We start from the raw sequence: 12,387 nt of genomic DNA on the forward strand, positions 1-12,387 counted from the left end.
AATGTTAGAATTAATTTTTGGAATTTTTTTTAAAGGAAACTGTCATAAATGTCAAGTCTAGTCAAGGGTGACTTCTAATTAGAGTTTATGTGTTTAACTTAAGAAGTTTGGTATGGGGAATTAATTGTTATGTTAGAGAAATGAATAGTTATTTGTGGGAATGAAAGCAAGAAAAATGAAATGATGGTTCTGGTGGTGATACTGGACAATGTTCTGGTTGTGGTGCCAGTACTAGTGGTTCCCGTTGAACTTCTACACCTTTATTCTATGCTTAGTTAAGCTCATTCCTTGTAACGGATGACTTAACTTCATTTTAGCTGTGAAACTTGTTGTCTTAAAACATGTTAAGAACAAATTTGATCCATATTTTTCTAAGTAATATGTCTTAAAACATGTTAAGAACACTGTTGATCCATATTTTACTAGGTAATAAAACATAAGCATGCTTTTTGCTAGTTTAGGCTTACTTTTGAAGTTTTTATTTTTTTTATTTTTTTGAAAGGCCTACTACCGAAGTTGAGGCCATGAAGTAGTAAACTTAAACAGTAGAAAGTTCAAATCGACTATTCTCACATATTCCCCTCATAACAACAATAATAATGTTAGAATTTTCGAAATTTTTTTTAAAGGAAAATGTCATAAATGTCAAGTCTAGTCAAGGGTGACTTCTAATTAGAGTTTGTGTTTAATTTATGCTTAGTTTGATATGGGGAATGAATTACTATGTTAGGAAAATAAAAAAATGAATAGTTATTTATAGGAATGAAAGCAGGTGAAATGAAACAATCTATATCTTTTCACTGAAATTGCACTAAAATTATTAAAATACCCATGGTATATAATAATAATAATAATAATAATAATAATAATAATAATAATAATAATAACACCTGGAATTGTTCTAGCGTTTGTGCTTGCTTTCATGTGATAATTCTTTCTTTTTCCCCATTCCCATGTTCAAGCGTTTTGTGTATATCTATGGATGTTCATGCACGTTAGCAAAAAAAGCCTAGTGAATAACAAGCTAGAAAACATTTTTATCAGTTGCATGTGTTTATCTTATGGCTTTGTATGTATGCAGCTCCATAACTTGCAGCATCGGACTAAGAAGAATGAGATCGCAAGTTTTACATTTCTAGAACATAATGAAGAGCACAAAAAATCCTAAACCAGAAAGGAATTGAACTGAGTACGCCAACATTGAAGAGGGTTCTAAAGATTGGTTCTTGCCTTTGAGTGTACAAAGAGAGAGAGAGAGAGAGAGTGTGTTATAACAAAGCATCTTGTCCGCCTCCTTCCTTGATCAGATTTTGCTTAAAAATAAATATTGGTTGTTTTTTACAGGAGATACTGTAGATTATATTATGTGTTGATAATGCTGTGTTTTCCCACACCATAGACCTTTAGAGTGGCACAATGTATAAGACAAATGCTAAAGTCACTAACCCAACCTTTTTACATCATAATATTTTGATAATAACCAAAAAAAACCAAGCACTTGAACAGAGCTCCCCAGCCCAAGTAGGCTTGCTGCTTGGGTGGGCCTATTCCTATTTAAAGGGATCTGGCTGCTTGCCATGTATCTAAAATTCTTATAAGCGTCCTCGCTTTCGCATCTTCCACCCTTAACAGCATTAACATTACACTGAAAAAATCCTCTTTTGACAATCCAAGGATGAGTCGAAACAAAGCCCTCTCAAGCTCCGACGACGTCGCTGAATTACTTCCGCAACTTGAGTTGGGTGAGTCCTGAGCTCTCTTTGCAGATGGCTTATTAAATAGAAGCGCTAGGAGCTTGTAATTGGCCACACCTTTTTTGCGAAACTTTTTGGCATCTTTATCCACCTATCAATACAACAACACAAACAACCATGTTATTTACCTTTTTACTATGAAAATAATAATAATAAATAAATACAATTAACGATTTACCAGCAAGTAATTCTGCCAGGTTTTCTCTTCAGCAATGACGGTATTGGTCTTGGCGTCCCACATGAAACCCTTTTGGGTTATAAGCCTGGTGAAATGATTGAAGGAGCGTCGGATCCTCTGGTATTTCTCTCTACATTGCTTGCTCGTGAAGTTACGGTTCCCTCTCGCGTTTAATTTAGCCCTGATTTCCGACCAAGCGCTTCTTCCAAAGGGCAGGTTTTGCCCTTGTTTATTTGGTCTATCATTATATGAACAAACATTTTTTCTATGTCGGGGTGCCACATTTTACCATCAAGGCCGGCCATCTATTAATTTACAACAATGGATGCATACATACGGGGGAAGTAAGAATCCAAAATATTATGCGAAATATATTTGAATTCAAACATATATATTTAGCAGTTAGCTCTCCCTGATTTCTGTACAATGCAAAGAAATTAGAGTATATATACATATTGAGATCGAGCAGAAGCATGATCCAATTCCACGCTTAGAACAGGAATGAAAAAACTTAAAGGAAAGCACAAAAAAAAGGAAAAAAAGAAGAGACTGGTAGATCACCTGGGCTTGCGAGTGTGGTTTGGGAGCCATGCTCAGGAAGGTTGAAGTTACAGGAGTACTCAGGAAGGAAGTTCATGTGACGTTTTGGGGCCTTGGCGTTGAGCAATAAATAAATAAGGGACACACTGAGGCTGAGTTGAGACGTGCTTGAGAAGAGACTATAAGAAAAAAAGTGGCGCGCTCATCTTAAAATTTGAAAAAAATAGATGAGAAATGCTGGATGATGCCATGATGGTACGTTGATGTGAAAACACACTCTTCGTCAGAGTGCACAGAGCCAGATGTATATGCCTGATATTTAAATTTGATTTTAATATTTTTTTTTTATCACTACAACTAATTGTTAATACTATTTTAAGATTAAAGAAAATGGGATATTTGAATTTTGACCAGAGAATCACAAAATCGTGAATTACTGGGTTGATAAAATTTTGATAAGCATTCTAGTTTCAAAAAGAGTTCTAGAAAATGTAGAAGAATTGATGTAGTGAAGAAGGCAAATTTGCAGTGGCGGATCCAAGATGTTGGCTAAGGGTGGAGGCAAATTTGAAATAGATTATGCATTATTTTATGAACTGCATTACTATTGCAAGCAGGAGACAAAATTGGAAACTCGTTGTAAATGCTTATAAGTTAGGAAAAATTACAGTTTATCCCTTTAAAGTTGACAATGTTTTTCAATTCGAATACTAAAATTTCAAATTTTTGCAATTTGACCAATTTTATCCAAATTTGTACTCCTTTGGCCATCTAGTCATTTTTGTACTCCCAAATTTGTTTTTGTTTTCATAAAATTTTTTTTTTTTAAAAAAAAAAAAATCAAGTGCAATATGAGAATTTTGAGATGATATTGATTGAATTAAAAAAAATTGAGACTTTGTGAGGGTAAATTGTAAAAATTGAAACTTTAATAATCGAATTGAAAAATACTGTCAACTTTGAAAGGATAAACTGTAATTTTCCCTATAAGTTATAAACAATAGGGATTGAAATTATTCGCAAGTTTTAATCTTATCAAAATAGAAAAACCGCTACAGGTTATTAATTTATTATTATTTTAAAAAAAAAATAAAATTGAAGTACATAAATTGAAAGAATTAAAGCATACACTCGGGGACAAGCTAAAAACAGGGGACCCATATGCAAAAACAATCTTCCAAGAAAGAGGAAAGAAAGTCCAAGAACATGCAACTAAGAAACAGGCTATTTAAGCCGTTACTTTCTCCATTCACCAAACCAGTTGGTTAAAATTTTCTTCATCTGCTTTCTGCTTTCTGTTTTCTGCTATCACAAACATACTCAAAATACAAATTATCCACAACTTTGAAGAAGTGCAATTCATTTGGTTAAAAACAAGATGGCAAATATTTTATGATTTCATTTTTCTCCTTCCTGCGACTGATTTTCAAAATAATTGTTCCAAACATTCTTCCACTACTTCGGCCTACTGAGATGGCAGAAGTTGTGTTTCTTTGCTAACTGTGGTGAAAGCTCAACTCTCTATAATTTCACGTGACCAGCGACGCCTCTGAATGATCCATAAAGAGGCTGTGACCGTCTGAAACTGAATATATCACCTATTTGCATGGAGTAGCGCTGCGGTTCACTTTTATCTGCCGTGTACTCCGAACTATGTCGGTTTCCATACACTCCCACACTTAATGTCCTCTTCTGGGCTGCTCCAACTTTTATATATTCATTGAAAAAGTCGACCAATTCTTGTTTTTCTATCCGTCTTAATGCTGCAACCTGTTTCAAAATCATCCAAAAGAGTCAACTACTTAATTTTGTAAATCTTCGGAATAAAAATATATGCTGTAATCAGCTCATGTCCCTTGAGTATCTTTCTGCTACCATGACTGACATCAGGAGTTGTAAATCACAATTCAAATTCATATTCTTCACCGAAATTGATGTTATTGTGAAATTATTACCAAACTTTATTGTTGTTGTGGTTGTTATTATTATCATTATTATTGTTATTATTACTTTTTCTAAAAGAAAAGGTCTCCAAAAATACTAGGGGAGAATTATTCTAAAGCATGTGCAAAAAAGATCACAGATAAAAAAGATATTTCATACCTCAGATTCTCTCCTTTCAAACTTGAGGGTCCCATCATAAATCTCTCGCCAGAAAAATCCAGATTCTTCCCTTAAGTTCTTGTGCTTCTCGAGCTTCATATCGATTAATGCAGTCACATTGCTCTGCATGACACGCAGTTTAGCGAATAAATTACCGTGAAATTAAATCAACACTTGAAAATGTAAGGGCACATCTACCATAAAGTTGAATCGCTAAAGGTCCATTTAATCATCAAGGCTCTAGAAAATTTTACCTAAGACCAATCCCATGTCTCCAACTCCCCATCCACAATATTCCACCCAAAGCCAAATTTGTTGGGCAAGCCTCTATAGAAATACCAAGCTCCCTGGAAAGACGGGTTAGAGTCCTCATGCACTCGTCTTCAGGCTCGTCGGAGAAAGAGAAAGTGTGGCGGCTGGATGCACCCTCCTCCTTCCATAACATTAGGGGACATTTAAGAACAACACCCAATATTTTAAGGCAACAACTTCGATAACCACAACCTCCTATCATGGGCGGACATCCTTATGAAAGCCCATTGGAGTTGCTCATCAAACACCCATAGCCGTATTGCCTCAAAGTACGTATCAATTGAGATCTCGTGAATTAGCTCATTGAGGAGGTTCATACACAGATCCGTTGGATGAGGCGATGTGCATGTGCTATGGAAGACCGAAGAAAGCCCAGTGTAGTGGTCACACTTAACACGTGCGAGCTCTTTCTTTGCCTCAAATTCGCCGGACACTTTCGACAGCCGATTGCTTCCTCGAGACGACCCGGCAGGCGAAGGTGGCTTCTTTGTACGGGCCTTCGGCCGGGCAGGAGAAGGTCGGTTCTTTGATGAACGCAGGAAATAGCCATGGCGCTATCAAAGGGCATTAACAAAACAAAAAACATTAGACAAAGGCAGCAAAAGCAAACAGAAAGATGAGAAGAGATTTTTGTAGATTAAAGATCACCATTGAGTTACTTCCGCAACTTGAGTTGGCAGATGGCTTATTAAATAGAAGGGCTAGGAGCATGTAATTGGCCACACCTTTTTTGCGAAACTTTTTGGCATTTTTATCCGCCTATCAATACAAAGAACCATGTTATTACCTTTTTACTATTATTACAAAAAAAAAAAAAAGGAAAAAAAAAAAGGAAAACATAGAATTACCATTTTACCACTTACCAGCAAGTAATTCTGCCAGGTTTCCTCATCGGCAATGACGGTATTGGTCTCGGCGTCAAAAGCGAAACCCTTCTGCCTCATAAGCCTGGTGAAATGATTGAAGGAGCGTCGGATCCTCTGGTATTTCTCTCTACATTGCTTGCTCGTGAAGTTGCGGTTTCCCCTCTCGTTTAATTTAGCCCTGATTTCCGACCAAATCCTTCTTCCAAAGGGCAGGGTTTTGCCCTTGTTTATTTGTTCTATCATAATGTCGATAAACATTTTCTCTATGTCGGTGTGCCACATTTTCCCATCAAGGTCGGCCATCTATTAATTTGGAAGTAAGAAGCCTAAATATTATGCAAAATATATTTGAATTCAAACATATATTGTCGGCCGAGGTGGAGCATACCTTACGGTGGGTTGATGGTTTTGGCAACTGCTTCGTGGGTGACCGTTTGCGTGGAAGATTTTGTTTCACCGATGACCGGAACATGTACATCGATCTACAATGCAAAGAAATTAGAGTATATATACATATTGAGAATAGAAGCATGATCCAATTCCACGCTTAGAACAGGAACGAAAAATTTTCAAAGACAGCAGAAAAATAGAAAAATAAGTACAGATTGGTAGATCACCTGGTCTTGGGAGCCATGCGCAAGGAAGTTTCTGTGAGCAATATAAATAAGGGCGCCACAGTAGCTGAGTTGAAGCGTGCTTGAGAAGAGACTCAAAAATAAAATTAAAAAGTGGCGGCGCTCATCTTAAAATTTGAACAAATAGAAGAGAAATGGTTGATGGTATGTTGATGTGAAAACACACTCTTCGTCAGAGTGCACGATGTGCACAGAGCCAGCTGTAATTGCCCGATTTAAATTTGATTTTAATACTTTTTATCACTACAACTAATTGCTAATACTATTTTAAGATTATTCGGCTTTGTTTGGCAATCGGATTCGACCCAAAAACTTAACACTTTTTTTTAAAATTAATCAAAATATTTTTATTTTTTAGATTACATTAATTATTTTTTATTATTATTTAAATTAAAAAAATCACTACAAAATAATTTTTTTTTTTTTTTTTTCATATCAATCAAATTTGTTACAATACTTATTATTGTAACAATCACCAAGGGGTCCTAATTTAAATTTACTTATTATTCTTATTTAAATTTGTCCAAGTATTATTGTAACAATACTTATTTATTTTACAAAATACATATATTTGTTCAAAAATCACCAATTAATCAAAATATTCTTATTATTCAAAATTTTTTTTTTTTCTCATATCAATCTTCCAAGAAAGAGGAAAGAAAGTCCAAGAACATGCAACTAAGAAACAGGCTATTTAAGCTTTTTTACTTTCTCCATTCACCAAACCAGTTGGTTAAAATTTTCTTCATCTGCTTTCTGTTTTCTGCTATCACAAACATCCTCAAAATACAAATTATCCGCAACTTTGAATAAGTGCAATTCATTTGGTTAAAACGAGATGGCAAATATTTTATGATTTCGTTTTTCTCCTTCCTGTCCATGTTTTGCGATTGATTTTCAAAATAATTGTTCCAACATTCTTCCACTACTTCGGCCTTACTGAGATGGCAGAAGTTGTGTTTCTTTGCTAACTGTGGTGAAAGCTCAACTCTCTATAATTTCACATGACCAGCGACGCCTCTGAATGAACCATAAAGAGGCTGTGACCTTCTGAAACTGAATATATCACCTATTTGCATGGAGTAGCGCTGTGGTTCACTTTTATCTGCCGTGTACTCCGAACTATGTCGGTTTCCATACACTCCCACACTTAATGTCCTCTTCTGGGCTGCCCCAACTTTTATATATTCATTGAAAAAGTCGACCAATTCTTGTTTTTCTATCCGTCTTAATGCTGCAACCTGTTTCAAAATCATCCAAAAGAGTCAACTACTTAATTTTGTAAATCTTCGGAATAAAAATATATGCTGTAATCAGCTCATGTCCCTTGAGTATCTTTCTGCTACCATGACTGACATCAGGAGTTGTAAATCACAATTCAAATTCATATTCTTCACCGAAATTGATGTTATTGTGAAATTATTACCAAACTTTATTGTTGTTGTGGTTGTTATTATTATCATTATTATTGTTATTATTACTTTTTCTAAAAGAAAAGGTCTCCAAAAATACTAGGGGAGAATTATTCTAAAGCATGTGCAAAAAAGATCACAGATAAAAAAGATATTTCATACCTCAGATTCTCTCCTTTCAAACTTGAGGGTCCCATCATAAATCTCTCGCCAGAAAAATCCAGATTCTTCCCTTAAGTTCTTGTGCTTCTCAAGCTTCATATCGATTAATGCATTCACATTGCTCTGCATGACACGCAGTTTAGCGAATAAATTACCGTGAAATTAAATCAACACTTGAAAATGTAAGGACACATCTACCATAAATCGCTAAAGGTCCATTTAATCAACAAGGCTCTAGAAAATTTTACGTAAGACAAAATTTTGAACCTAAGACCAATCCCATGTCTCCAACTCCCCATCCACAATATTCCACCCAAAGCCAAATATGATGGGCAAGCCTTGAAATTGATGCTAATTAAAAGATAAATTTATCTAATTACACAAAAGAAAGCTGATATTTTACATGATTGCTCATGACCTAATAGCCCAAACTCTAGTAACAAGCAGGCAACCGTAATACTCATCAGACTAACCATCTGATTTGATGATTATTTTGAAACATGGATCAGAAAAGAATTGCTGAACTACCCGGGGCCGGCAGTGAGTAAATTCCAACTGTTTTTAGCTTATGGTATAAAATATTGTGATTTACTGAATGGGATATAAACAATTCCATTGACATTATTTCAGCCCAAAAACTTCACAAATATCACACTATGGGCTTGACCGCACTAATAAGTAGCAATTACAAATAACTATTCAAAGTATATTTTGACATCCACAAATGTCAAGAGTCCTTTTTCTTGTATTAGACACCTCTAGTTCTAACGTCTCAAAACATAGATATGCCTTGACAAATATGATAAATTGCATATGTGCATGTCAAAAGTACTTTTCTATATATTCTTCTTCTCGGATTCCATATTATGAGTGCACAAACTATTATCCTAAAAATGATGCATGTAATCCCACACATTGTTTTACATTCCACTTTTAAGGCATTGAAGGTTGACATCCAAAGAAAAGCTATTACATGTCTACCAACTATACAGGAAACACTGGCTTCCCTTTTAAGTAAAGAAACAATATGTTAGTGAATACCTTAGACAATGCAGGTCATGAAAAAAGCTCATGTATAGACAAAAATTACTTGTGGTAAAACTTTTTCTCACCTTGAATTCATCACTGGTCATCTCATAAAGTTTACTCTCAAATGTCTTGAGAAGTGCCTCAACTCTTGAATCAATATTTCCTGGACCCTATTATCAGCAGAGAGTACACAAGGTTAGGCAACAAGCCAACAGTGTATAGAGAAAAAAAAGTCATGATGTATACCTTCACTGTGGACTGGATGATAAACTGCACTCCACGGACACCAGAATCATTCCTATATTATGAAAAACTTGTAAATTATAAAAGAGAAGGGCAGATATTACATGCAAGGTGTGATAATTAGGGCAACCATGTTTTACACACCTCTGCAAGAGCACAGTAATGTACCCAAGCTGCTCAACTGATCTAAGCTGGTGGAAGGTTGGTTCCTTCGCAATGAGGGCAAAAAGCTGAAGCTTCACATTCAGCACAAAATCATCACGGTGAACCTAGACAATTTTTCAACAGGAGCATAACAGCATTAGAACCACCACTGAGATATTTCATCCAGATCCAAGTATCTGGACAGGTCATAAAAATATAAATTATAGAAATCAAGCACAAATGGAAGTGAGAATTTTATGTTTCTTTCCTGAAAGAATACTGTATCAGTTCAGGTGGTACAATGCTTGTGCTTGTGGTGGTTAGCTTAAAAAATTACATGGAATTGTAACTACTAATTTTCACTAGAAGTTCTCTAGGAATCATATAGTGTACAAAAACCTTAAAATTTAGTAGAGAAAATAGCAGCTTAAAATATTTTGCCCAATTATCTAATAGATGCATTATGAGGAATTTTTCACCTTGCCACAGTAAATAAAGAGAGAATAATCTGATACGAAAAAGTTAACTGCTAACTTTCCCCAGTCATAAAGTTTGTGAGAAACTCAAACAGAATGAAAATTAATTGACCAAATATTCAAGCATTTAATTGGACCATAGCATCTTTTAAGAACAATGTAAAATTACCTGAATATAGTGGACAAGGGCAGAATTCTCATCATTTGGATTAAGGCCTTCCACAGGGTAGAAGTAACTCATGCCCCTTTCCAGTTTAACAACTCTATTTGTCACATGTTGGGATGGGAATAAAGGCTGGCATACAGAGTTTGGACCATGAAAGAAAACATCTTCAATATGCTGGATCATCGATTCTGCTTCACTGGTTTCAATGTTTCCTGGAAAAAAAAATAAAAGAGTAGTCATGAAATGAAATTAAAATCCAAACAAGAATGGCTGATATTCACCAAAAATCTGAACAAAAAGTTGAAAGACTTAAAAGAACCTGCTATGTAACACTCAAGGAATGCCCTTGAGAGCATCACTGGAGCAAATTTTGCAAGATCTTCAGCTTCAAGATGAGGAAGAACCTCAAGTTCTTCCATCCAAGGCCATGTGCGGTCTTGCAGTATTAAAGAGCAATAGTACATAGCCTGCTGATAGGGTTGTTGGAACTTGAAATTTTGGTACTCCTTCATCACCATTTCCTGATAAATAAAAAAATCAGATATGATACCAATATGCTTTTGACAATGCACTGCATGAGATATTTGATGGAATCCCCAAATTATATCTTCAGTGCATGAACTCTTTTAAATAAGAGAAACTACGGAAGAAAAATGTTTAGAGCTAACAAGATAAAGAATACAAAAAATCAAGAAAAAGGACCAGTAAGGGCCCTCAAGTGGGGGAAGAAATGCCTCTTGACGAACATTGCTTCATGAATAAGCCAATAAAATATATCTAGGGAACCAGGCATGGAATTTTTTGATGGGGGGGGAAGTCATGGAGAAATACATATGGAACTGAGCGCATTTTAGATATGCAAATAAACTTCACATATCAGTACCATTAATATAGTTGTGTTGTTTTTCAAAAGTCTGCCATCAGAACTTTGACATAACTGGTGTGATATGTGCATTAAACTACAATCATCGTCTGTTAATATCTCATGCAGTGTGAAAAGTGAAAACAGTTGCACATAAAGGTTACACCCAAGAATGAAAGCCACAATGAGGTACGGGTGGAAGAAATTCAAATGAACAGCTGTGAAAATATGGAAAACATCTAAAGTAGAAAAAACAGAGGCATAAAGATACAAAAATAAAGATTAATGCTGAAACCAGGTATATTGCTTGGAGAATAAATTTCCATTCATACATCAATATGCTGCAACAAATCCAAATGATTGATTCTTAAGCTGATCCCCAGCAAAATTTACTGCTATGTTTTGACTGTAAAGATGAAAAGTTTTATGCATGTGCAACAATGTGCATAAAATAATCAAGTAAAGGAGGGAAAAAGAAGAAAAAAAGAATCCATGGGCCAAGCCTCTTTGTCACGGGAAAACCATGTGACCAATAACAGTTCAACATAACAAAGCCCACATCCTACGGGAAAACAACACATGATCAATTACAGCACAAGCTAGGAATAACACAACCAATTCTTGAAACATCAGTCAGAAAGGTGATTCATTTGTATACTCAGAGTGCTTGCAGAAGCAAAACCATAGCAATATTTGAACAAGGTAAAAAGTTGAGATCTTTCAGGCAAAATGAGAATTACCTTTATCACGGAAAACCTGTCAGGTTTTACTTTGAAACTTGCAATTTTTTCCACTACAGCTTCCAATAAATTCCTCAGTTTGTGATTGTAACCAACCAGAGTCACCTTAAGAAGAAAACCAAACAATTAGAACAAACGGGGATTCATTCTATCACAGGATTTTAGGGGGGAGAGTGGACAGAGAGCGACAGCGAGAAGGGGGAAGAAATGAGAAAGAAACTACAACTAAAAAATGGTTTGCATAAAAATTTTCAGTTTGACAAACTTTAGCTCCCAATCATGAACATAATGCAATTACCAGCTTGTCTAACACAACAAAGTTAGGCACAGAAAAAAAAAATTAAAAATGAATATATATATCGAAGTTCAATTTGAAAAGATTGAAAATGAGGAAATTTGTCTCAAGCTCATAAGTCCAGTTCATTAATTTACCTCCGTCAGACATAATTCACCAGACCAATCCAATAGTATCATTTATATTACTTCACCATAACCAGTGTTGTACCGCAACAATGGTTAAAAAGTTCTTGTCATTGAAGAACACAGTTTTAAACCTCTATGACCTATGGCAGTTGGTACCACCAGATGCCCACCCTTTTTGGACCCTTTTTCCAGATTGTGCTTCACTCTAGTTCATCCCTGAACGTAATGATCCCCGTTCCTTTACTACATTAAACTTCAAATTTGTTCAAAGTAGATGACCAAACTTCCAAAAGACTGAAAGTCTACCAGTTAAAATTCCCCACTTTTATTCGATGATTTGTC

General features: G+C 35.3%; 3 protein-coding genes across 3 annotated transcripts in view; all 3 read right to left on the reverse strand.

Annotated features, from left to right (window-relative positions):
- Positions 1-3,703: 3,703 nt before the first annotated feature.
- LOC132191768 (insulin-degrading enzyme-like 1, peroxisomal) lies at positions 3,704-4,704 on the reverse strand. The gene is made up of 2 exons (XM_059606859.1): positions 4,576-4,704; positions 3,704-4,242 (listed from the first exon to the last, which is right to left on the reverse strand). Exons 1-2 carry the CDS (start codon positions 4,702-4,704, stop codon positions 3,994-3,996), a joined length of 378 nt encoding a protein of 125 aa, XP_059462842.1. The 3' UTR covers positions 3,704-3,993.
- On the reverse strand, positions 4,610-6,553 carry LOC132191454 (uncharacterized). The gene is made up of 6 exons (XM_059606471.1): positions 6,371-6,553; positions 6,142-6,235; positions 5,751-6,056; positions 5,536-5,646; positions 4,830-5,441; positions 4,610-4,698 (listed from the first exon to the last, which is right to left on the reverse strand). The coding sequence occupies exons 1-5, from the start codon at positions 6,385-6,387 to the stop codon at positions 5,052-5,054; spliced, it is 918 nt and encodes a 305-aa protein (XP_059462454.1). The 5' UTR covers positions 6,388-6,553; the 3' UTR covers positions 4,610-4,698; positions 4,830-5,051.
- A 526-nt stretch (positions 6,554-7,079) lies between these two features.
- LOC132191769 (insulin-degrading enzyme-like 1, peroxisomal) overlaps positions 7,080-12,387 on the reverse strand; it is a 38,061-nt gene continuing 32,753 nt past the window's right edge. The window contains 8 exon segments of the mRNA XM_059606860.1: positions 7,080-7,629; positions 7,963-8,085; positions 9,075-9,161; positions 9,238-9,289; positions 9,379-9,503; positions 10,024-10,232; positions 10,340-10,541; positions 11,623-11,727. Coding sequence (XP_059462843.1) covers positions 7,381-7,629; positions 7,963-8,085; positions 9,075-9,161; positions 9,238-9,289; positions 9,379-9,503; positions 10,024-10,232; positions 10,340-10,541; positions 11,623-11,727 — 1,152 coding nt within the window. The 3' untranslated portion in view covers positions 7,080-7,380.

The sequence above is a fragment of the Corylus avellana genome, chromosome ca9, assembly GCF_901000735.1.
Source record: "Corylus avellana chromosome ca9, CavTom2PMs-1.0".
In the NCBI taxonomy this organism is placed as follows: Eukaryota; Viridiplantae; Streptophyta; class Magnoliopsida; order Fagales; family Betulaceae; genus Corylus; species Corylus avellana.